Below are 27,179 nucleotides of genomic sequence, written 5' to 3' on the forward strand. Positions count from 1 at the left end.
GTTTTGCAAGCGCTGTAATCTCGATATTTGTGTATCATTGGCTAAAAATAAAATGGAAGAGCAAAAGTCTAAATTAGGAGAGATGATTGATTTGTAAAGCTGTAATTTGCTACAAATAGTTAAATCATTTTTCAATCGACATAAGATTCCATACTTTTTGGCAATTTTCTCGATGACATTGTCAATGTGAGTGTTGAACATGAGTTTGTCATCAATAATCACGTCAAGATATTTAATGTCCCGAACTCGATCAATAGTCTCATTATCAATAACGATTTAGACGTTTTCTTCAAACGATTTCGCGAGATTACCATATATTTAGTTTTACTTATGTTCAATTTCAATTGCTTATACCTCAACCATCTACTTAAAGAATGTAAATCCCCATTCAAATGTAAAACGACCTGATCTAAATCATTAGCTGCAATGAATAACACAGTATCACCTGCAAAAAGATTGATATCACGAAATCGTAAAATTCTTCGCATGTCATTGATATACATAATAAATAAAAGGGGCCATAATACACTTCCCTGAGGTACTCCAAGATTATTTCCTAGGGGATTGGAAATTGAATCATTAAAAATATTCCGTTGAGTTCTGTCATTTAAATAGCTTTCAAACCATTTATATGCAGTACTCGTAATTCCAAAGCGCTTAATCGTATTCAACAACAAGGGCCTAGAAATTGTCTCGAAAGCGCGTTTCAGATCCAAGAAAACAGCAATGATGGTATCTTTACATTCTAATTTCACTTTCCATTTTGCTAACACCAAGTTCAATGCGGTTTCACAGGAATGTCCTTCTCGATATCCCGATTGTTCTGGTATTAGCAAAGCGTTGAGATTTAAATATTGCAACAGCTGGCCTTTAACAACTAATTCTAATATTTTCTCTAATGTGTGCAACATGTTGATGGGACGAAACTCTTCAGCTTTAATCGTTCCAGCAACTTTTTGAATTGGAACTATTAAAGATTCCTTCCACACCTTAGGCACATGCCCAGTTAGCAAAGATTTATTAATAAGGTCCAGCAAGATGTGATCGATGACATGCAAGCAATCTTGAACAACTCTAGCATTGACATTATCCACTCCAGCCGTTTTCTAAGTTCGTTCAATGTAATTGGGTTAAAACTTTTAAATCTTCAACTACTATTAACCGGCTGTTTTATCTCATCAGGTTTATCAACCAATTCAATGGACTGATTGATCAATGAAACACTATTGACAAAATAATCGTTAAACTTAGATGGTATAGCCTGTTCCGACTGTTCAAGTGTGCCATTAAAAGTTATGGACCGCGGTTTGCTATCACTAGGTTTTAATAAAGATTTTAAAATTTTCCATAACTCCTTGCTGTTGCTTTGATGCAGATCAATCTTCCTCTGAATATATTCAGAACGAGTTTTCTCTCGTTTTCGATTGTGAATATCTATTGGGCGCGTTTGTGTACATATTCCAATGATTTCCATCATTTGTTATACAAAATTTCTTGTACCATCTGTCTCTCTCACGTTTAAGGCGTTGTGGGTCGGAAATGACGAGGAGCAAATAACGCGACGAAATAAATCAATTAAATTTAACTTTATTTCTGTACATGTGTTTACATACGTGAGGATACCTTTAGACTGACATTGCTGCACTTGCAGTGCAGCCAGGTGCTAGGACGACTTATTGAATAGGGTCACCACATATGCCCCTCCAGTTACACTAAGAAACGAACTCTGTGTCCTGATTGTGTAACTACGGTTTTGGTGTCGTCCTGGGGATGACGCGAGATGCTTCCATCGCATATGAACGCTGGTTTTACACGGTCGATGGATACGATATGCTTGTTTCCTCGAATTGAGATTTCGAAAAATTTTCCATTCCTTTTTAAAACCTCGTAAGGTCCTTCATATGGTTGTTGGAGCGGCTTCTTTACCGAATCTACTCGCAGAAAGACATGGCTACAATCTTTCAATTTTTGGTGTACAAACGCTTTTTCTTTCGCATGGTGGATCGGAACTGGTGCATTTAACTCGCTGAATGTCTTGTGCAAAAAACTTGATAGCTCTGAACGATCGATGTTTGTTGTTGGATGGTCGTGGAATTCTCCCGGAATTCTGAGGGCTTGACCGTACACCAACTCTGCAGATGAACGTTTTAAGTCTTCTCGGTAAGCGGAGCGAAGCCCTAGTAGTACTAAAGGAAGCCGATCATGCCAATTCCGCCCACCGGCACACATGAGGGATGCTTTTAGAGTTCAGTGAAATCTTTCGATAATTCCGTTGGACTGCGGGTGGTATGCAGTGGTACGTCTATGATGTACACCAAGCAATCGCGTGAGATCCTTGAAAACCTCTGACTCAAACTGCCTCCCTTGGTCTGATGTGATCGTCTCTGGAGTCCCAAAACGAGCTATCCATCCTGCGTAGAGAGCTTTAGCGACGGTTGGCGCAGTCATTTCGCTAAGTGGAATCGCTTCCGCCCATCGCGAGTAACGGTCAATGATGGTCAACAAATAACGATTTCCACAAGAAGGAGCAAGTGGTCCAACGAGATCGATGTGGATGTTCCGAAAGCGAGCTTTGGGTATATCAAAAGTAGATGAAGGTGCTACGGTGTGCCTTGTTACTTTTGATAATTGGCACTGCTGACATGTTCTCACGAATTGGTTGATATCTTTGTTCATGCCGGGCCAAATAAATCGAGCGGTGATCAACCTTCTTATTGCACGAGCACCTGTATGAGCTAATCCATGAAGTTGTGTCATTACGCTGTTTCGATGGTTTTCTGGAACATAAGGACGAAGGTGTTTGTTAGTAGATACATCAACAACCAACGGTGAGCGCAGATGAGTGAATGTCCGAAGCTCGAGTTTTAAGGAAGAATTTTTCGACGACAGAATTGTTTTCAATTGTTGGTCATTTTGTTGATCTTTAGCGATCGCATCAAAATCGATCCCGGTTGTTACCGCATCAACTCGAGAAAAAACATCCGCAACGATGTTGTCTTTTCCACTTATGTGGCGAATGTCACTTGTGAATTCCGCTATGAATGCCAGATATCGCTCCTCGTGGGGGAGACGGCTACTCGGATTCGTGGTCAAAGCACAAGTCAGCGGGAAGTGATCAGTGAAAATGGTGAATTCTCGTCCTTCCACTAAATGCCGGAAGTATTTCACTGCTAGATGTGCAGCAGTTAATTCTCTACCAAAAGTAGAGTACTTTTTTTGACTAGTGGAAAATTTTTGAGAGAAAAATCCAATGGGTTTCCAGCTTTCACCATCGTATTGTTGCAACACAGCGCCCGCAGCGCTGTTAGATGCATCTACCATGTGCCCAAGAGGCTTTGATGCGTCGGGATAGTAAAGCAATGTTGCCTCGGCTAGCGATTGTTTGCATCGTTCGAAACAATGAGATGTTTCTTTATCCCATGAAATTTTTCTGTTGTCGTTTTTTCGATTGTCAGGAATTAGCTTTCGTAACTGCTCTTGAACTTCTGCAGCATGTGGTACGAAACGTTTGTAGACATTAATCAATGCCAGGAACCGGCGCAAATCCTTCACCACTGTTGGTATCTTATATTCAAGAACAGCGCGAACACGTGATGCAATGGGACGTATTCCGTCCTTATCAATCAAATATCCTAGAAACTGTACCTGCGGTTTCGAAAAAACACACTTTTCGGCATTTATTACAAGACCGTATGTCTTGAGGCGTTCGAGGACAACTTTGACGTGTTCCTTATGCTCAGCCATGCTTGCTGACGCTATACAAATATCGTCGATAAACACGATAACGAAGTCCAAATCTCCGAAAAGTTTGTGCATGAACCGCTGGAAGGTCTGACTTGCATTGCATAGGCCAAATGGCATGCGCATAAACTCATACAGACCGAAAGGAGTGATGACGGCCGTTTTTGGAATATCTGTAGTTTCCACCGGAATATTATAATACGCTCTGACAAGATCCATCGTAGTGAAAATGATCTTACCTTGGAATCTGTTGACAAGATCGTGGACGTGAGGTACGGGGTACCTGTCAGGGATTGTAGCTTTATTCAAGCGCCGATAATCGCCCACAAACCTCCATTCGCCACTTTTTTTGGGAACACAATGGAGAGGGCTTGCCCAGCTGCTGCTCGAAGGGCGACATATTCCCATTTCGCACATAGTTTGGAACTCGTTTTTGGCTGCTTGAAGTTTTTCTGGATGCATACGACGCGGCTTTGAAGCCACCGGAGGCCCCCGTGTAATTATATGATGTGTGACATCGTGCTTAACTTCCTGTTGAATTGATGACGGAATTAATATTTCTCGATACAATGTCAGCTAGTCTCGAAACGGATGTTGAGCGTCCACCGCAGTTATTCCATGGAGAGGCACTTCCGACAAACAACCAGTAGTTCGTAGTTTCGTTGTCTCGTCAATCAAGAGCCGGTTTTTTAGATTCACTAGCAATCCAAAATGTGCTAGCAAGTCCGCACCAATGATGGCAATATTTACATCTGCCACTAGGAAGCGCCACTTGAAACATCGTCGGAGGCCGAGATCCACTGCGATAAATTTACTCCCATAGGTCTGTATTTTTGTTCCATTTGCTGGAATGATGGACACATCCGAGCCTGTGTCGATGAGGAAACGAATCTTGCTTGTTTTGTCGAAAATTACAAGTCGGCGGCTTTGGACAGTGCTACCCACCTGTGCCGATTCAGGCGGGCAACCAACTAGTTTTTTTTTGACGTGTGAATGAACAAAGCTCTCTGCAACGATCTGCTCGATTGCCATATTTACGGTGGTACCAGCAAACGTCTTCGCCACGGGGTCTCGAGTTTGAAGAAGATCTACTACGGTTTCGTACTGGGGTAGTCTTGAGGCGTCGAATTTCGGCTGTAAGAACTTCAATTTCTTCCTTCAGATTGGTGTAATCAGCATTCTGCCCAGTGGGTTGAGCTGGAATCTGAACAGCTGCGGTAGTGACCGTAGATGAATCGATCATTTTATCGGCCATTTCTGCTAGTTTCTGCAAACTTCCATCACTTATGCTCAGTACCACTCGAACATTTTGCGGCATCCTTTGGAGGAATAGCATTTTCCTTAATGCATCGTCGACGTTCAATCCCGTGGAGCTTTCCTGCATCTTGGCGAGAAGATGTGTGGGTCGAAGATCACCCAAATCGCAAGAACCAAGTAATTGTTCGAGTCGCGCCTGTGGCGAAAGAGCAAAACGAACAATCAGTCGATCTTTAACTGCATCGTATTTATTTTCAAGTGGAGGATTTGACACTAAGTCCGAGACGTGGCATATTACGGACTGATCTATTTTTGCAACGATGTGCCAAAATTTTGTTTCATCTTTCGTAACCTGTGCCAGATGGAATTGCGCCTCCGCCTGTGCGAACCACATGTGTGGATCGTTCTTCCAGAAATCTGGCAACTTAATTGCCACTGCTGCAATATTTTGCTACGCTGGAGCTGAGTCCACCATTTTGTTTACTGCTTCGGAAAAAAGCAAAATTATCCGATTGTCGATTTAGTTTTAGCGTTTTTTCGACTGGAGTCCGTTTCAATCACGTCGGGGTCACCAAATGTGGGTCGGAATTGACGAGGAGCAAATAACGCGACGAAATAAATCAATTAAATTTAACTTTATTTCTGTACATGTGTTTACATACGTGAGGATACCTTTAGACTGACTTTGCTGCACTTGCAGTGCAGCCAGGTGCTAGGACGACTTATTGAATAGGGTCACCACAGCGTAAAAGATCCAAATTGTACCAGTTGTTCGAGTTTTTCATAGGAACAAATTTTTGCGTAACAAGCCGATTTGTACATGTTTTCAAGGTATTAGTTAGAACAGCCGCTGATTCATCTAAATTATCGACCTCGAATGGAAAATCCAGCCTTCTCACTACCGGGATTCGAAGCAGCAAATTTCAATTTCAAAAGTTATTTTCAAATTGGTATCCGTGACTGTGTAAATAGTATCGAAATTGGAATAAACATGATCAATTCAAGTTTTATTGTGTCTGGAAATGCGCGTAAATTCATGTACTGTTTGTTTCAAATTGTTTTCAAACACCGCCAGTGTGCCTAGAATGTGATAAACACGCAGCAACATTATATCCCGGAATACTATACTGATCAAATGATTCTATTTCAACAATGTGTTTCCCGCAATATTCAAATACAAAATATAATATTGGTTCACAATTCTTCTGGAACCTGGTTGCTATTTATTGAAATGTAAGCTGCTTTTCTTCAAATCAAAAAGTCTCTGATATACTATACATTCAAAGCATGATTGACGTCCAAATTCAATCATTATTCTAGAAATACCCATTGCAAATTATACTCCGTACTGGTTCAAATCGACGATTGATTGTTTGTGAATGTCTCTATATCGTATCTGTCAGTTGGATCCCATTGTTCAAAAATAATTTTATCAACACATTTTTCATCTATTTCTTGTAATAAACTTTTTTTTCCAAGGAAGTTGTATCAATGTAATTTTCAGATCGACGTAAAAAACAATCTACTGCTGCATTTTCACATGTCAAACTATCAGTAAACACTTTGAAATCAATAGATAAGCCGTATTTTTGTTAAGCTGTGGGTTATGAGATTCACATTTTCGTGAACGGTGGTCACATCTTGTGAATTCCCGTGCTCGGACCAATACGCCGCTTTTATTCACTAATCTTTTTGCCTCCGTTGGCGTGTGAAAAGTTGTATTAAATATTGTGTTGGTTTTCTTGGCTGACCATGACATAGGCAATACAGTCAAGAGTTGAAACTGCTCAGCCCTTTTCGTCCCTTCTCTTGGGAACTTTTCTTTGAGCTGCTCAATTATTGCATACAATTCGCTGGTTCTACTTTCGTCAAATTTAACTTCCGCTATTAGAGCAAAGATGTGTTTTCTAATACTACTGTTGATTATCTCGTGATGTTTCTTCATGAAATAATTAGCGGAACTGATTATCGTCTTAGCATAATTGAAATTGATTCGTTGAGAATACCAATATTAACTTTTTGGATATTCCTGAACACATCGAAAAAGTTAATATTGATATCAATTATATTCCAGAGTCCGTTGTCTCAGTTAATGTTGCTGAAGTTGCTTCTAATAATGTCTCCTGACTAGGGACATTCATGTTGGAATTCGAAATTTACTCTATTGAAGTTGCTGATGTCGCTTCTATTGTTTCCTGACTGGGATCGTTCTTACAAACATCTTCCTCTTCACTGCTGGATAAATCATCACTACTAGATAGGGCTGATCGTTTGACCAACTGCAGACGACACGAATCGCAAATTTAATGTTTTGATTAGGTTGGTTTTCTTTTGCAAATCCGTGAGATTTGGGCAATTATTTGAACGCTTTTTCGAAAACACCTTTACACAATCCTTGTAAAAGGTACTCATTTTGTATTCATTCTTCTCTTCTGAACTACACCCAAACTAGCGTTGGCAGAAAACATTTCTTTTTCGGTAGAAATGATGCCATTTCATATGCTGGAGAGTCAAATGCGCAAATAATGAGCTGTTTTAAAAGCCTGAAAATGGTTTGTATGTATGCGAGCAGACATCTTTTTCTGTTTTCTTTTCTCATTTAATTTTTGATTGTGCCAAAAAAAAGTCCATACGACCTCGCTGGGGATCGAACCAAGGTCGGCTAGAATGCAAAGCTATTTCACACGACCACGCTATCCGTATAGCTGCCAGTGCTGTTATTAAGAAGCATGATAATATTACACCGCATCATAAAATGAAATTGGAAAGTGTTTTCTAAGAGGATAAAGAAGAACATGAACGAAAATAAATCTTTCTCTGTCTGGGCCGTGTATTGGCAAACTATACGGAAAGCTTTCATATGCTTTCATTTAAATGTGTCTCCTGTTTCACTCGCTCATATTGGCTCTAGCATATCTATCTATATATATAAAAATGGAGTGATGTCTGTCTGTCTATCTGATTCTTATAGACTCGGAAACTACTGAACCGATCGACATGAAAATTGGTATGTAGGGGTTTTTGGGGCCGGGGAAGGTTTTCGTGATATTTTGAGACCCCTCCCCCCTCTCTAAGGGGGGGCTGCCATACAAATGAAACACAAATTTCTGCATTACTCGGAAATTAACCAAGCAAACGAAACCAAAGTTGGCATGTGAAAGTTTTAGGGTGCAATAAATGTTTCTATGATGGTTAGACAGTCCTTCCCCCACTCAAAGGGGGGGCTGCCATACAAATGAAACACAAATTTCTGCATTACTCGAGAATTAATCAAGCAAATGAAACCAAATTTGGCATGTGGAGGTTTTAGGATGCAATAAATGTTTCTATGGTGTTAAGATACTCCTTCCCCCTCTCTTAGAGGGGGCTGCCGTACAAATGAAACACAAATTTTTGCATTACCCGAGAATTAATCAAGCAAATTAAACCAAATTAGGCATATGGAAACTTTAGGGTGCAATGAATGTTTCTATGGTGGTTAGATACCCCTCCCCCTCTCTTAGGGGTGGCTGCCATACAAATAAAACACAAATTTCTGCATTACTCGAGAATTAATCAAGTAAATGGGCGGGACGAAGTTTGCCGGGTTAGCTAGTGATTTAATAAAAACCCTTTCTGATGGCCATTTCGACTAGACTGTTTCATTGAGTCTGGTCACAACGTTACTCATTTATTTGTTATATCTGTGATATAACCGCAAGGATAACGTAGGACTACCATTGGTATAGTAACCATTTATTTGAAGTTGCAGCTACATAATTTCTCAATAAATGGATGAATGGATATTTTGGTTTCCCTCGGAATTGTTTTGCGTTCTGCTCAAATATATACGAAATGATGTTCTTTCGTTTGAGATCTCTTTTTGATGTTCGACACTCAAATCATCAAGACAAGCTTAGTCAATCCTCCGTACATCCGAAATATCTTTTCCGTTATATGAAAAATCACATCACGGGAACACCTATTTAACTGACCAAATATGTGCAAAATCATACTCTATCCCTTGGGTGCATTCACAAGCAAACGATTTTGCATGTCCGTTCATCACGACAGCAAAAAAGAAGCTATCGCTATTTATAGTGATTTAAATAGCTTTCTTTCGGAATAGATTTAAGCTATTGAAAAAAGGCAATAAATACAAAAAACACATCTCTCATAGAACTTTTATTTTTCGAATAGTGTTATTTTCGTACCACTTCGTTCATCCGGTAGAGGAATATTTACGCTCAAAACTTTGTACTTCGAACGTAACCCCCTCGTTCTCGAGGCTTCGAATGTACACCTTGGTACAGAAATGAAAGATGTAGTATGACGAAATATTGAACATAAAAAACCCAAGAAGTTTTTTTCATAACGCAAACTTTTCCATAGTGACTTGTATATTATACAAATAATATACATGTATTGGGGAGTAGAACATTTTCTGTTATTTTTCAGCTCATTCAATGTAATGAATCGGGATGCCATAACTTGTGCTAAAAATGAACTTTGGGTGTACCCCTTGCTTCTCACTTGATTAACACTTGCTTGTTACTTGTTTATCACTTGCTCGTGTCTTTGCAGCGTCAGCACTGATTTATATACGAACATGGGTACCACAAACAACTATTAGGTACGTTCCTGGCTGATCACAAAAAATATATTACCGTGATACTTATAGAAAACATCAGTTATGTTTGTGAGAAATGATACTCCTCTACTCATCAAGTTATTATTTTCGATCTGAACATATTTCATTTTCTTAAATCGACCCAAATATATCTCACAAATTGATTTTTATTCGTGATTTTATTGTTTTATAAACTTACAATATTTTTGTCCACCATTTTTTCCATAATAATCCACTTTGCAATTAGTAACATTTGTTATACGCTGCTGTGGGAGATAAGTGTCAATCAAAGGAATGAATTATGGAGTTTCACTATACTGCCCGAAATATGTTACTTGGGTAATACTTTTGTGTATTATACAATTAGTAGTGCATCTGTTCTGATCTTTGACAGTGTTGGAATTGGACAAGTTCAAAAGAGTTGAGAGCGAACTTGTCAACGACTAAAAATCTGAACGAAAGAGCGAGTTGGTAACGCGTACTGGGAGATTTATTCTCTCATTATTTATATTGCACTCAAGGAGAGAGAAGAAAACGGGAGACTGCCAGAAAGAAAAATGAAAGTTCATACACATGAAATAATTGTGGCTTGGAGATTGAAATTCATTCTCTGGATTAAAGTTGTTGCGAGCGGTTGGTTTTGGACAAACTGAAGAACCTGGCTACGACAGCTGCAACATCTAAAACATTAAACATCAAAAGATTATTTTCTATGAAAATTCTACCCGACTAAAACATAACTATAATAAGATTTGTTATGATGTATACATTTTTACACAACCTTGTACCGTAAAAATTAAACACATCACTTACATAACTAAGCATTACAGTCGAAAATTATCTACTGTTGACTTCTAGGTTAAAAAACTCGAAAAACATTCGAAAATGACCCAAAGTTGAGAATTTTCAGTAAATTCTCTTTTAAATTCACTGTGCCTCTGAAACGGTAGCATTGCGCAAAATTTTGCGGTATACCTTTTTGACTGCAAATTATGCATTTAACGTTTACCATTTTTCAACAGTGCATGCTTTCTCCACATAGTCCTAATAATAACCTGAAACATTGCGGAAAACACCAAGTCAATTGAACCAACCGAGTTATTTTTTTTTTTTTTAACATTTTCAAGCAATATATGCTTACGCCGCTATCAAGGTAAGACTAGAGTGAAAGGCAAGGCAAGCCGATGAAGCAAATTGCCCTTTTTGGTAATAAAGAATGCGTTTACAAAATTTGAGCCAAATCAAAAATACAAAAATAAAATTAATGAAAAAAATTGTCATTTGCGGTGGAACAGCTCTACATCTTTCCTGTATCCTTCTCCTAGAATCTATCATCTCTTCCTGTTTCATTGCGTTTCAATTCTCTCCGGTTGTAGTAGTAATACCTCGCATGTTTTACTCTATCGTTTATGTGTTAGTTTTAAGTTTTCGTGTGTCGCCAAATCGACAATCGGCACACGCACACACACTCACAATCGCATCAAAGTACTCCGAGAACAGAGCCTACTGCCAGAAACTCCAAAACAATGGAACTGATGAACAGACACATACTCACTCGATTGTGCCCTCTCAACTGTCTCTGTCCCTGTCCTTTCCAATCGTTTCACGTTTCCATTCTTTCCTGTGCTTTCTCCTGCTGCGAGGAACAACAAAATACACACCATCGCAATCACTCACCTATTGTTCGAAAACATGAAAATCCAAACCATATGACAGATGCAATAACAACAATTAAAGTACCTCTTCCTCCTTTTCCCGCATTTTGTTCTGTGTTCCACAACCACCATCACCACAACCACAAATAAAAATATATAACCACAACCGTCATCTGAACAACAACAACAACAAACAACCAATAATGAACCAACAACATCATCCACCTGGTAGAATGAATACATTATATTCAACGGCGAGGGCACACAAGAAAAATACATTCTCGTACTCCTAGAGGGTGACGTGACGAAAGCGAGAAAGAAAAAATGAAGAAGAGTCCTAGTAGAAGACGATCAAATAACCCCAAATAATCCGCACGGTCACCAAATAAACCACGAGAGATTTCATCACCCTTTCCACCACTGCGCTATACCTCTATACCACCTGTTCTTGTCTTTCGTCTGTCAACTTTTCCGCTCTCTTCCTTTCTCTCACTTCCCACCAATTCTTCAACTACTTCCGCAAGTGTCACGCAGCACGAGACTGGAAAAAAGACAGCGATTGTCGCAGAGCGCATCACGCGCATTCCTACACTCTCGCCCCTATCAGCTCCGAGTTCGATCGAAGATTTCAATTAACATCTTTTTACCCTTCCGCTGGTTGCCTGCCCTAACCGTCATCTATATCTCCTGTTGCCCAAAAAAAACGCAAACAATAACACCCTCCCCTAACAGTTCGGCACCCGATGGTAAGCCATCCGGTAGACGCCGCAAGCGTCGCTACCGTCCGCGTGTAGACACAACACGACAGCCGGCAGCCCGGCGTCGCTTCTTCTCTCACGCCACCACCTCGGCAGCCACCGGGCGGTACTACTTCCCCGACAAGTCCCGAGATTTCAATAACAACACGGCGCCGCGCGTCGCCAAAGATCGCTACAAGTCCGCGACCTCGTTGTCGTCCACCCAACAACTACAACAACAACAACAACAACCACCGGATGCTTCTGAGATGCCCTCGCGTTGGTATACTGTATTGGCGCTACCGTTTCCAGATCAGACCGTCGGACGTCGTGATATTCTTGGCACACCCTATGGATGTCGCCCTCGGCTCCAGCAGGACCAGTATCAAGCCGAGCAGATGTTCTCGCGATCGCTGGATCGTAGCTATCGACCCCGGAAAACCACTGCTGCTGCTTCTCCAATGTTCGCCGTTTCAGAATCGCCATCACCCACGTTGTCGAGCAATCTGCGACTGTTCTCGAACAGTCCGGTTGACGATAGTGATAGCAGTAGCGTTGCTACATCCGCCCTATACCAGCGACCACCGACCGACGAGTACTACAGCTCCGACCATCAGCCCTCGTTATGATCAGTGACACAGATGTTGCAGGGCACCGAGCGCCCTATCAAACGCCCATCCTCGACTTCGGAGCCCTCCGCATCACCATCACCGCAGCATCATCTGCGCTATTACAGACGCCATTACTATTATTACAAAAACTACTTTAATCAAACGACGTGCCATAACCATCCCAATACTAACGTACAAATTCGTAACCATACAATGTAAGAACCTACCGCTAGTTCATATTACTTACCTACCTCTCTCACACAAACACACCTTTGTTTTGTTCCTATCTAGTAACCGCTGACTTTCCAATGCTGTGTCTAACCTATGTCTTCACTTTCGCCTACTGCTTCTACTTTTTACGACACCCCGCACCTCATCCAAGTAGCTGTAGTCACAAAAAAACTGTTGCTTTCGTCGCACCAGGAGCGCTCGATGGGCATCTAGGCTATGGACGCTGTAAGCGCCCATCCAGCTCCGAACTATCCCTTCGCGCACTCTTTCACTCTGTCTCTCGTCAGGAACACCTAAACTCAAGTGTACCGAGGATAAACGAACCAAAAAAAAAAAACAAAATATATGTACATCATATGAATAGTGACACTTTCCCCCAAACCACCCGTATGACACTTTTGAACAAACCACGAAACCAAAAACCAGAAACAAAACCCAACCAGTTACCAATTTCCACAGAAATCGCACGGCGAACCAGCACTACCGGCACCGGGCCTCACCGGACTGCAACACGGTCGCGTCCTTCTCCAGCTCCAGCTCGGAGTCCCGCAACGGGCTGAACCGGTACTACCGGCAGGCGTGGGAGAACCTGCACGAGACGGCCTCCAAGAGCCACAACAGCACCCACAGCGGGCTGAAGCGCAAGGAGACGATGGATGCGCCGACGCCGAGCAGGTCGCGCTCGCGGGAGAACCTGGGCAGCGGCGGCGCGGCCGAACGCCAGACGCGGGATCTTGATAGGTGAGTGTTGACTAGCCGAGGAGATTCCCATAGGGGTGGCGGTAGTAGGTTTTCCGGGGGCTACCGGGACAACAGAAATTGTACGAGTTGTTCAAGACTCTGGAGTCACACAAAACATTGACGGATTGTTGGCTTTCTATACATTTCTCTCAAAGTCTGTTCGGCATGGAATTAACGAGATTTTCAAACGTTGCAGCAGCGATAAACCTCCAGGATTTTTTCACCACAGCTCCTAGTTCCGAACTGTTCCGTACTGCCTTTCACCGCTATACACGCGACATGCAAGAATTTCCCAAAGTTTCTCAATTGGATTTAGGTCTGGACTACGTCCTGGCCAATCCAAGGCCTTGATGTCTCGCTCCGAAAAACACTGCATATTTTTCCATCAATGGCTGCATTATCTTGCTGAAAAGTGAAGGCTTTAGTGAAGTGAAGTCCTCGGTAAATGGTACCAGAACTACTTTCTTTTGAACAGGAAACACGGTGAAGTTAACTTCTACTTGACGCAGTTTCTGTCTGGACATGGCTGTTTCAGGCAATATCTACACCGGTTCGGGCACGCAGTTTCACCCCTCTGTCCGGAGTGTGGAGATATGGAGGAAACATCGGATCACGTCGTTTTTGTCTGTCCCAGGTTCACCGAAAGGCGCGAGGGGCTGCCTGCACTTCATGTCGGGAATATTGTGGAGGAGATGTGTCGCGACGAGATGATCTGGAATACCGTGAGCAGTGCAATCACACAAAATCATGTCGGAGCTGCAGCGAAGGTGGAGGGCTGACCAAAGTGCTGACAACGCCCGACGGTGAAAGGTGAACAACGGCGACGGCTGTTGCAAGAGATGGTACCTCACGAGAGTAGCTGTGACGGGGTGCGCGTTATGTTGGAGGGCACCACCTAATCGGCTCTCCGTTGGGAAGAGAAATCCTGCGAGGGTGACTGTGACGGGGCGCGCGTCAAGTTGGAGGGCGCTTCCTAACCGGTGCACGTCTCGACAGGTAAACGGATGCCGATTTAATAACTGCGACGGAGTGAGTGTCAAGGAGGGCGTCTTCAAACTGGTGTATACCCCACGAGAGCTGCTGTGACGGAGTGCGCGTCATGTTGGAGGGCACTACCTAATCGGCGCTCCGATGGGAAGAGAAATCCTGCGAGAGGGACTGTGACGGGGCGCGCGTCAAGTTGGAGGGGGCTTCCTAATCGGTTCACGTCCCGACGTAGAGAAACCCCGCGAGGGTGGCTGTGACGGGTTGCGCGTCAAGTTGGAGGGCAATTCCTAATCGGTTCACGTCTCGACGGGTAAAGTCTGCTTCATTCAATATTTGAACAAATTCTTTTGCTCATTGTGGCGCTCCTAGTGGACGGATTTGGAAACTTTTTTCACCCACGTGTCGGGAAATTCATTACCTTTCACCATGTATTTATGTCATAACACCGAACGATATCATTTTGTAAACAACCGCCATGGAAGCCGAACGGAGAGATAAAATTGTGCACAGTTTTCTTGAAAATCCATTGTTGTCGGCACCTAAGCTAGCTAAACAGCTTAAAATGCCCAGAAATACCGTATGGCGTGTTATCAAGCAGTACAAGGAAACATTGACGACGGCTCGGAAGCCGCATTCGAAGCGTCGGAGTGGAACTGTCGACCGGAAACTGCGTGGGAAAGTCATCAAGGCCGTCAAGAGGAATCCCAATCTTTCAGCCCGCGATTTGGCCAATAAGTTCCAGGCCGCTCACAGTACGGTGCGACGAATTCGTCTCCGGGAAGGAATAAAGTCATTCCGAGCCAGCAAACAGCCAAATCGGACGCTGAAGCAGAACAATGTGGCCAGAATCCGTGCTCGAAAGCTGTACGACCAAGTGCTGACCAAGTTCGACGGATGTATTCTGATGGACGATGAGACCTACGTGAAGGCGGACTTTGGGCAAATCCCAGGTCAAAAATTTTATTTGGCGACGGCTCGGGGGGATGTACCTGCAAAATTTAAGTTCGTGTTTGCGGATAAATTCGCCCGCAAGAACATGATTTGGCAGGGGATATGCAGTTGTGGACAGAAAACCAATTTCTTTCTCACTGACAAGACAATGACATCAGAAGTCTACAAAAAAGAGTGCCTACAGAAACGGATTCTGCCGTTTATTCGTGCCCACGACCGTCCAGTAATGTTTTGGCCGGACCTCGCAAGCTGCCATTACAGCAAAACGGTTATGGAATGGTACGCAACGAACGGGGTCAGCGTAATACCGAAGGACCTCAACCCCCCAAACTGCCCCCAGTACCGGCCGATATAGAAATACTGGGCAATCACGAAGCGGAGGCTTAAGGCAAAGGGAAAACTTGTTAGGAACATGACTCAAATGAAGAACTGGTGGAATCAAATCGCCAAAACGGTGGACGAAAAGGGTGTGAGCCGCCTAATGTGCCGTATTACGGGAAAAGTACGATAATTTCTTCGAAACAGCAATGAATAATTTTTTAATTTTTTTTTATGAAAGAGTAAAGAAAATGCTACATTTGTATGAAAAACAAATTATGAATTCGTTAATAAATGACTGAACTACACGCAATTGTTTGTGTTCCAATATTAAATGAAGCAGACTTTAAATGGATGCCTGCGAAGAGGACATCAGCGCAGTGGAACTAATAACGAATAGAGAGAAAAAATATTGAGAAAAAGGGAAGGACAACGCTAGTCAGCGTTGAAAACTCGAGAAGTGCATGAGCACAGCCGCCCCCTGAAGTAGTCGCCTAGATGTGGTCCCAGAGGGAATAAGGCAACGAGTAGAGGGCTTGGTTTTTGTGGGTGCGATCCCCACTCGACGTCTGGGTTAACCCTTCCCAGGTAAGGCTGGTAGAGCGTTCCTCACCTCTACAAAAAAAAAAAAAAAAATCCGTCTGAACGTCGCGACGGGGGGCCTCGGCAACAAAGGCAATGTTGCCAGTAATGCTTAATTATGAGGATTAAGTTAAGGGGCTGTCCACAGCTAGAGCCGTTTCTTGTGGTGTGTGCGTGTTTCAACGGTTTACGAACAAGGTTGGACAATAAATACACCAATAGTACGACATTAGCAATAAATCCATAAAGTAATACTTATACATCTAATATATAAAAACCTTTTTGAGGACTCTGATTTTTACAGATATCAATATAAATTTACTTTTTTTTCGTCTCATCAGGCTACTAGTGAGTGCACTAGTAATAAAAACATGAAAAAAAAATAATATTTTGTTTCTACGTTTTCATGCAGTTTGAGAGATAGGAAAACCACTATACGCTAGTTGAGAAACCGAATCCCGGGTAGCCTCTACAAAAACCTAACCACAAAACCCCGTTTGCGTGTGGTTCAAGCCACCCTGACCGAACGCTGTTACCGACCTGTTTTCACCTACCGCAGATTTTTTATCGACAGATCCCGGGAGAACCTCTCCTCCAACCGCAGCCGGGACTACCCGCGGGACAGTATGGCCGTCCGGGACGGATCCGAGATGGTCGTATCGGACGTGTGCGTCAAGGGCGAGAAGAAACGGCACCACCACCATCACCACAAGAACAACAACTACCGAGGCGTCGAGGGAGATCGGGGTCGCGTTGGCGGCGGCGGTGGCATCCACCGAGACAATGGCGACTTCCGGGAGCCGAACATCATCGGCAGCGGGGGCAACGGAAACGGACGCCGAGCGGACCACAGACACTATTGACACCGTAGAATGGTAATCACTGTCAGAATGGAAGGAAAGAAGGACTGGGTCCTGATGGGCCCACGTTGGGACTGAAAACCACTTTCTTTCTGTCATCTTCATCTTCACTGTCTTAAAAACAGAAACACTCTTTCCCTCTCCGTATTCTGAGCTCCTGTTCTAATCATACGAAAGTATTAATTTATTGCGCGTTTTTAAAATTTCGCGATCTTCATCTTACTCGAAAAAAAACATAAAACTACTCCAAAAAAATATTCACTGAACAAAATTAACATTAAGCAATTTGATAGTCAAAACGTAAACATTTCATCCACACACGGCACTCACCATTTTGACAGATGCACTGAAAGAAATTTTCTTCCGATTTTGATTGTGATGTACCATAATGTGGTAGGACTTCAATCCCAACCTTTCCCTCACACAATATCTTAGTAGCAAACTTAAGAAACGGCAACAAAAGTGCTTGAAAATTTCTTTCAGAAAGTCCCACCTTCCCTTTCCACGGATTATACTCGTATCTAACCATCCATTCACCTATCCTTAGTATCCACATATTCGGTGGGATCGATCTTGACCGCGTCTAAACCCGAAACCCCCCGAAAGTCCCTCGCCCCCCGCTAGCAGTGTTAGTTTGTGGTATATCACTTTAGAATAAACAAAAATCGTGGGAGGGAGGGGACGCAGGCGTTTAGACACGGTCGACAGTGCTCCCCGCACAATCAACCCCTCGTTCTCCTTCAACACACCGCCCATCGCACCACCCATTAACCCTTCTCATCGAAAGTCATTAATTTATTACCAATTGAATCGTTTTTTTTTTTTGTTTTGGATTATCCCCCTAGTATAATAACGATATGTTTTGTTATCGCCTTTTTCGTTGTTTGTTAAACATAACTAAGATGCAAAGTTTGTTAAGTTCTCATTCTCGTCGGCGGTAGCCGCGCGAGAATTGTAAACCATTGTTTAAGCTCGAAGACAAAGATTAACACAGAAGAGAGTTGCAATATATACGTGTGTTCTAGTGAACCTCCATCCAACCCATTAAAGTTCTAGGAATAGTGCATCTATTTCAGCACCACCCATCCCTACAACCTCCCTCAATCACAATAACAGGAATATAAAAGCTTGAACAACAATCTTCGATTAATCGTAGGTAGGGACAATTTTGCATTTCATTCGATACCAATTTGGAAAACACGGCCGTGTTGTTAACCACGGCGTTAACAAACGTGTGATTTATTATCTTCTGCCGCGAGAAGGCGAGAAGAAAAAAAAAAGCAAACAAACAAACACAAAGCGCGCTCAAGTACGTTGTTGTAAAATGTTGACAATTTAATCGGTATATTAGACAAATTTAAAAAAAAAGTATCATAATTGTTATGCAACTAATTCGAAAATCATGGGAAAAAACAATGATTTTATGTTAGTGGTATTTAGGAGACACAGCGAGGAAAGTTAAAGCTGGTTAAACGTTGTTTCGTGTTGGTATATATATATTTTTATAACGTGAAACCAAACGAGAAAAAAATGTAAGAAAACAGGGGACGGAAAAATGGCGGTTTGCCACTTTTTCCCTCTCAGGACAGAGGAAAGTCCTGATTAAAAATGATGTACATAGTAATCGTATTCAGTAAAGTGTAGAAATAATCGAAAGCAGTGCTGCCAGTCTCGCTTGCTAGAGCATTCCGAAAGCCTACTGTTCAGGTTGTCATTCATTGGAGAAAAAAAAAGTCACAGGAGGGTTGGTCCGAGATACGACCACATAATTGACGTAGGATTCCGTTAAGCTAACTGTTGATTTTGGATATGTTTGAAGAATTACATCGTTAAACTCTTTGATAATAATTTGGTGGCTCTGAAAAGGGCCGTTTTGTTTGGTTGTTGGGTATTGTTTAATCACTCCACCACTGTTTACCGAGTGATGATGACAGAAGTATGGTGAACAGTCGTTGGATGGTGCGTATCAAACGAAAGATTCTGAAGTGGAACGAGATATGATGGAAACCGCCCTCTGTGATCCTAGACGAGATGCCTTCTGTGTTTTTTGACGTAGGACTACGTCTAACCGGAAGATATAGGGGGTGAAATGAAAATCTAGGCACTGAACAAGTAGGAAAAAATGCAAGATTTGGAACGCTTATAACTCGAGCATTTCTCAATAGATCGCAAAGGTTTTTGCATCAATTGATAGGAAATATATCTACGCATCTATCATAACGAATAACATTTCATTTTTCTTGAGATAAATAATTGAATAATTGTGAAATATTAAGCATTGTCAAAATGCACTATGTGCCCATTTTTGATTGGTTCATTTTGTGCTCCTCAAATCGTACCGACCAAAGCGGGCAACCAGAGCAGCAGCGAAATACAATGAAGTACGATTGGAAAGGAAAAAGAAAAAAATGAACGAAACATTGGTTGAAGTCTCACACATGCGTAATTCTCGAGCCAGCCAGTCAGCTTAAAAATCCCCGCTCCGCTGCCCCAACGATCATTCTCATCCAAACCATACACCACATCGGTTCGCATCACAACACATCAACAAACCAACCCAAGCAGCCATGTCTGGACATGGCAAAGGAGGAAAAGTGAAGGGAAAGGCAAAATCCCGCTCGAACCGTGTTGATCTGGAGTTCCCCGCAAGGGTAGCTAGGCCGAGCGCGTTAGTATCAGTGCATCAGTCCACCTGGCCGGCGTTATATAGTTCCGGCCGCCGAAGTGGAAAAGCTGCTCGCGACGATAAGAAAACTCGCATTCAGAACAGACCACATTCGGTTCGGTGGACATCAAGACAACAACAGGCAGTTGCAGCGAGTAGCAAACGCAATCGCAAAACGACAGCAGGTAGCGGAAGAAAAAAGTTGTTCTTTATACAATCTGCTTTGGTGGCAAAACCAGAACAAGGCGACATCGAGGGCGTTCGAAATGGTTTTTTTTTAAAACCACTAGTACTAAGTTTTCTAAATTGGAACCATTCCATAAAACACGGCGCTTATCAGAGCCATTAAACCTTTCAAAAAAGAGTTTACGAAATGCAGTTCAATGCATTCTAAAATAATTTCCAAAATTATAATAAAACACAAATTGATTTTTTCATAATTTGTTTGCCAGGATCTGATGAGTATGTGAATTTGGCAGTTGTTCTGAGCTTATTGATAGTTGGGGACTTTCCTGATTATTCAATTTTCACCAATTCTCAAATTGTTTCCAGATAGAAAGTACAGTAATTTACAATTAGTTCGACATTTAGCTAATTGAACGGACATGTAATGCGACATTTTTGTAAACATAGGGTTCGGGGTCCAAATTATGGTTAAAACACAGGTTAAAATCGCCTCCAATGCGACACTGAGTGTTTCGGCACGTCGCATAAAATGTAATTTACTGAACAACATTTCACAAGCTGGATGGGAAGAAATTTTCCAACTGTGAAAGCTGTGGCGAGTGGCAAACGCAATAGCTAAACAGGAAGGGTTAACCGAACAAGATGGGGATATCGAGTGATAACAAAAACACAACACCAAAGGTTTTTTTCAGAACCATCAACATGTTCATAAAGAGTACTAATCCATTTTTCAGGTAGATAAGTAGGTATTCACGTAGGAGAAGAAAATAAAACAATATATAAAAAATATATATTTAACAAAAGCTGTCCCCTTTGTATAGTCCTACGCAGGGGTACCAAATGTACTGCATCACGACAGTAATCTCATGACTGTCGCCACCATTGTCCCGTGACAGTCACGCGATTGAATTTTTACTACAGTCACACAGTGGAAATGTTATGCGACATTTATTGTTACTGTCGTGTACTGTACACGAATACATTCCCATGTGAGAGTATTTTGGTCTTTCGTCTGCGACAGACCCGCTTGCTCATTAGTGATGTTTTTGTAGATTCTGAATGCAATAGTTATACGTTGCTACCGTCGTTGATGATTTTTTCCCTCGTGCTGATGATGTCGGGTGTCTTAGTATGTATTTTTCCAGTACAACGTCATTTTATTTCATTTCATTTTCGCAAACTAAAGAGATTAACCTGCTGTGCAGCGAAGAATTAATAACAATTAATAACTGGCGAATTCTGCAGCATATTCCGATATGGGAAAATTTAATTTGTTGATGACGCAGCTATTCTATGTAGAGAAGTTTTCGGGGGAAATAGTGTGAGCAACAGAAGAGAATCTGTTGAAAGAGGTGCGTGGAGAAGTGTCGTGGGTGGAAGTCGTGTGAATGAAAGTTACGCGAATGCAACTGTAGGGCCAGATTAGAATGCGGCTGGGGGAAGTGTTGTGCACTTAGCAATGTAGGTTTGGACATGAAGGAGATTTTATTTTATTTATGAATAAAATATGTTTAGCGCGTAATCTTAATATTATCAACAAAATTTTAGTATCATTATTACTAACTGACCCGGTAAACGTTATGCTGCCATTTAGATAATTGAAATACAGCCACCTTACTGCCCTCATTCACGGACTTGCAAATGTATTTAATGCTTTTCACGGAACTACAGAACTGCAGAACATTAATATATATGTTGTTCATGCAAGATTTTATTACTCTGTTACATAGAACACATGTTTGATACGGTAGAGTGTGGCTAGGATGCATAGCTCGATTGAACTTGAGTCGTCGAACGGATTACAGAATGCAAAATTGCAATCCGTTCGGGTAATTCTAACTCGATTGTATTTCAGAATACGACGGTATACTTTTACCTGGTGAATTAGGTTTGCCTGGTTGATTCTTGCTTTGAAATATATGATTCATTGACATTCAAAACTATAATTATATCATGATCTGAAGAATTTTCCACATATAGAGATATTTTGATTTGAACATTCAGCTATTTTTGAAAGTGTGAAGTTAATAAAAAAAACATTGCCTTTTTTTATGTACAAATTTATTTCCATGAAATCTTCTACGTGCGAAAATTTTCGTTATACTTGTTTCATTTGCGATTTTTGCGGGAATCTGTTTGATGGGGGAATCAACTCTGGTAAATCGAAAAAATGGTTTTTATGCAATGTTGTACCGGAAGGATTCTTCGATATTTCATTTCGTTGAAAATCTGCAGTAAAAACTATGGGGTCATCTCAAGAGTAACATGGCTGTACGAATCTTTAAGAGTATTTTTTCAGCTGGTGGTACGTTTATCTCAGAATCTAGTGGACCAATTTAGCAGAAGTTTTTTTTCAGCATGCAAAAATGAATTCTGACCTACGAAAATGACCTATCTGCGTTGATCGATTATCATCATTGATAACTTCTCTGATAACCACGGCCTTACGATTTTTGTTGAATTTTTTATTATTATTCAAATGGCCGACATTTTGGCAATTTTCATAATTTTCAAAAACCGCTACGTAACAATTCAGATAATAAGATTTTTACATGCTAAAAAAATCAGCCATATCGGTCCACTGGATTATGAGAAAAACGTACAACTAGCAAGAAAATGTTTTAAAGATTTAAAAAAAATATATCTTTCAAATGAAAGCAACATAATTGGCTCACGTAGCGTACTTTTTAGTGTAGAGCCAGTTTAGTTCTATAACTCTGTCATTGTTAAAATTCGAACATATGCGTAGGAGGGTTTTTTTCCATGAAATATGATCATCTATCACCTCCTGAGAGATTCTGGGAAAATATATTAAATTCTTCTTTTACATTCAATAATCAAAAATTATATGCATGAAAAACAAATTAAAAAAAACATTTTTTTGACTCGATCATATACAGGATTCTAAAGGGTGTGTCACATCAAATTGCATCACGGAAAAAACGCTGTAGAAATCCGCCCAGTAGACCGATCCTTTTGAAAATTTTAGACAGTAAAATAGAAACTATTAAACAACTTTTGGCATTTTCTTTTTATTCATACTTCGAGCCTTCCTCTTTACCCCGTCCATAAGGTTCTGTACAACGTCAGGTTGTAGTTTTTTTTTCAACAGAAATCCATTTTCTCTTGAAGTCCGCCTCCGATTTGACAACTTTTGGGTTCTTCCGGAGGGCCTGCTTCATAATCGCCCAATATTTCTCTATTGGGCGAAGCTCCGGCGCGTTGGGCGGGTTCATTTCCTTTGGCACGAAGGTGACCCCGTTGGCTTCGTACCACTCCAACACGTCCTTTGAATAGTGGCACGAAGCGAGATCCGACCAGAAGATGGTCGGGCCCTCGTGCTGCTTCAATATTGGTAGTAAGCGCTTCTGTAGGCACTCCTTAAGGTAAACCTGCCCGTTTACCGTGCCGGTCATCACGAAGGGGGCGCTCCGCTTTTCGCAAGAGCAGATCGCTTGCCACACCATGTACTTTTTGGCAAACTTGGATAGTTTCTGCTTGCGAATCTCCTCCGGAACGCTGAATTTGTCCTCTGCGGAGAAGAACAACAGGCCCGGCAGCTGACGAAAGTCCGCTTTGACGTAGGTTTCGTCGTCCATTACCAGGCAATGCGGCTTCGTCAGCATTTCGGTGTACAGCTTCCGGGCTCGCGTCTTCCCCACCATGTTTTGCCTTTCGTCGCGGTTAGGAGCCTTCTGAACCTTGTATGTACGCAGGCCCTCCCGCTGCTTGGTCCGCTGGACGAATGAACTTGACAAATTCAGCTTATTGGCGACATCCCGGACCGAACTTCTCGGATCACGTCTAAACTGCTTAACTACGCGCTTGTGATCTTTTTCACTGACGGAGCATCCATTTTTGCCGTTCTTCACCTTCCGGTCGATGGTTAGTTTCTCGAAGTATCGTTTTAGTACTCTGCTGACCGTGGATTGGACGATTCCCAGCATCTTAACGATGTCCCGATGTGACAACTCCGGATTCTCGAAATGAGTGCACAGGATTAATTCACGACGCTCTTTTTCGTTCGACGACATTTTTCCAAATTTACGAAAAATTGACAGTGAAGCATGGCCAACGTGATCTATACACTCTCATCTGATTATAAGCGAAAGCTGAAGATATAATTCCTAAATATTAAATTTCTACAGCGTTTTTTCCGTGATGCAATTGGATGTGACACACCCTTTATTATATACAGTGAAAATAAATCGGAGACTGTATATAATCGAGTTCGCGCTGCATTAGTTTCCAACTTGGAGGATAAATCTAAACACTCCCAACACTGAGTATTTCCGACGTCACCAATATATTATCGAAGAAACTCTCGCCTAGAATTATTAAGCTGTGCGTGTTTTTCTCATATGAATTGTTGATCATTTGTGTATCTGGATTCAGGCATCCCAACAGTAAAGCATTCTTATTACAGTCGATATGAAATTAACTCGGCTTCCTATGTGTGCACGCAACTAGTGATCACAGCCATATGGCCGAAACACATCTCAAAGCGTACTGGTGAAGAAGCACAAACGCATAAGATACAGGCTAGCATTACGACATTTTTCTGGCGACAGTCACGTGTGACAGTAACCCGGGTAAACCGATGAGATTCATCGCTTCGTCAGCGACTGTTACGGCGACAGAGCGAACGGAATAGCAGACACGAAAAAATCGGAAACGAACAGTCTCTCCGGCTCACTACGGCCAGGCACGACAAATTAGATGAATTCGACGAAACACCGACTGTTGCTGTATAGTATTACTTTATGCATTCATGCTCTGTCGCTTGTATACGAGTGTAGCGCGCTCACAGAGACTGTCGATTCAATTTCATACCGACTGTTATGAAAATGCAGTACTTTTGGGATGCCTGGTCCTACGTCACTCCGGTTATGTCCCCGACATTACCCACCCGTCTTTTTGTACTAAATTTATTTTCAAATGGCTCAGCAACATTAAGTAACAATGAGCCGAGTTAATGAATAGGGAAAAGCCTATTTGAGTAGAACAATTCCAATGTTCTTTCTCTAAAAGGCATAAAAACCCTATTATCTTTTCGTAAAATGTTACAATATGGATAATGACAAAATTCACAATAACATAATATTATAGGCTTCTTGTTACAGAGATGTCCATCTCCTAGGAACTTGCTATCTCCTTGGGACTGAGGAAGGGATGAAAATCTGCTCACTTTTCGAATTCTGAAGAAGAAAGTTGCAATAGAGAAAAGGAAACGCTAATAATAAAAATCAAAACAATAAAGGAAAACTAAACATATATATTCATATTTGAAAGTGTATGGATTTGAGAAAATCATAAATTAAAGAAATAGCATCAATATTACGAGTAGCCAGAACGTCGCGAATCGGAAAATTAAGTGGCATTCCCTTATTGCGAAAATTTTCTATTAAAGATAACCTGTCATTTTGAAACTCAGAACAAAACCACACAATATGATCAATATCCTGATATCCTATACCACACACGCATAGGTTACTATCACTGATGTTAATTCGAAAAAGATGTGCATTCGAAGAATAATGGTTAGACATGAGTCTGCACACTACCCGTATAAAATCACGAGAAAAATTATACCCTTTAAACCATGGTTTGAGAGAAACCCTAGGAATGATAGAATTTAGCCATCGGCCTTTATCACTACTATTCCAACTTGACTGCCAAGATACAAGTGCCCGTTCACGAGGAAAATGAAGATATTCATCGAAAGTAATAGGCCTATAGAATAAGTCTCCTTCCATAGCGCCCTTCTTAGCAAGAAAGTCTGCTTTCTCATTTCCTGGTATCGAACAATGAGACGGAATCCATACAAAAGTGATATTAAATGAACTAGTTATCAGAGCACTTAAAAGTTGATGGATTTCAGATAAGAAATACGACGCACATCTAGTTCTCACTGAACGGAGTACCTCTAAAGAGCTGAGACTATCAGAAAAAATGAAAAAGTGATCTGGGGCCAAGGTCTGAATATGGAGTAAGGCCATGTATATTGCAGCCAATTCTGCAACAAACACCGAACAAGGTAAACTAAGCCTACGGAAAGTGAAGAAGTTGATATTGAATATACCAAAGCCTGTGGATCCATTAAGACAAGATCCATCAGTAAAAACTGGAAGTGGGTTATATCTATGGTATAACCGTAAGGGTGACGTAGGACTCTCGTTGATATAGAGATCATTTGTATGAAGTTGAATCTGAATTCATTCTGAATGAATGAATATTTGGAGAACTTCGAAAACGAGAGCGTTACGTTGGAGGCACAAGGTTTTATGCATCCAATATTCGATACGGAAATATCCTACTGATGGGGAAGAATAATCTTCAGAAGCTATCCTGTTGATTGCGATTGATTGAAAAACCACAAAACCAAATGTATTTGGTCACAGTGTTACATGGATAGAAAACATTCAATTAAACTCTTTCACATGAATATATTTTGAAAATTCCCAAAGGAACTGGCAGATTATTTTCAGTAACGATTAGATATTTCCACATTTTCCTCGATACTGGAAGCCCACCAGTGGTTAATGCCAACTCGATAACCACCTGTTAATAGCACTTGATTGAAACATATTTGGTCACAGTGTTACATGGATAGAAAACATTCAATTAAATTCTTTCACATAAATATATTTTGAAAATTCCCAAAGGAACTGGCAGTTATTTTCCAGCAATGATTAGATCTTTCCGGAACTTTCTCGATGCTGAATGGCATCCTAACGAAAAGAGTTCTGCGCGTGTATGTGTTCTCCTTCGCCGTCCACCTCCTCCAGCACGTTAGGCAACGATGTTGTCTTGTCGATGTCCTCACGAAAAATGAATGTGTCTCACCACCAGAATATCGCTTAAATATGCTTTTTGTGTGTGATTGAATCGAGAGAAGGTGTGGTTTACAATGGCAATTTGGAAGGCAAACTAGAGGGGAATGAACTCTCTGAGCTCGGAACTTTCGGCGACTGAGCAATAATCGATTGCGGGCGCATACAATATTGGATACGGAAATATCCTACTGATGGGGAAGAATAATCTTCTG

The 27,179-nt window shown here is 41.5% G+C and overlaps 2 protein-coding genes across 7 annotated transcripts in view; one reads left to right on the forward strand and one right to left on the reverse strand.

The window, feature by feature from the left end:
* Window positions 1-18,936, forward strand: part of LOC129763293 (uncharacterized) — a 162,955-nt gene extending 144,019 nt beyond the window's left edge. For 2 of the 4 annotated variants that reach the window (XM_055762196.1, XM_055762198.1), the window contains 2 exons: window positions 13,301-13,582; window positions 16,980-18,936. In XM_055762196.1, the coding sequence (XP_055618171.1) occupies window positions 13,301-13,582; window positions 16,980-17,283 (586 nt within the window). In that variant the 3' untranslated portion in view covers window positions 17,284-18,936. Of the gene's footprint in view, window positions 1-11,494; window positions 12,643-13,300; window positions 13,583-16,979 lie in introns of those variants that run through there. The other 2 variants (XM_055762197.1, XM_055762199.1) reach the window with 2 other exon arrangements.
* LOC129763292 (type II inositol 3,4-bisphosphate 4-phosphatase) overlaps window positions 1-27,179 on the reverse strand; it is a 207,589-nt gene that overhangs the window by 112,801 nt on the left and 67,609 nt on the right. Inside the window, exon 11 of one of the 3 annotated variants that reach the window (XM_055762190.1) lies at window positions 2,567-2,777. The exons of the other annotated variants lie outside the window; for them this stretch is intronic. Within the exon in view, the coding sequence (XP_055618165.1) occupies window positions 2,582-2,777 (196 nt within the window). The 3' untranslated portion in view covers window positions 2,567-2,581. Of the gene's footprint in view, window positions 1-2,566; window positions 2,778-27,179 lie in introns of those variants that run through there. 3 annotated transcript variants of the gene reach the window in all.

The sequence above is a fragment of the Toxorhynchites rutilus genome, chromosome 1 (genome assembly GCF_029784135.1).
Source record: "Toxorhynchites rutilus septentrionalis strain SRP chromosome 1, ASM2978413v1, whole genome shotgun sequence".
Lineage (NCBI taxonomy): Eukaryota > Metazoa > Arthropoda > Insecta > Diptera > Culicidae > Toxorhynchites > Toxorhynchites rutilus.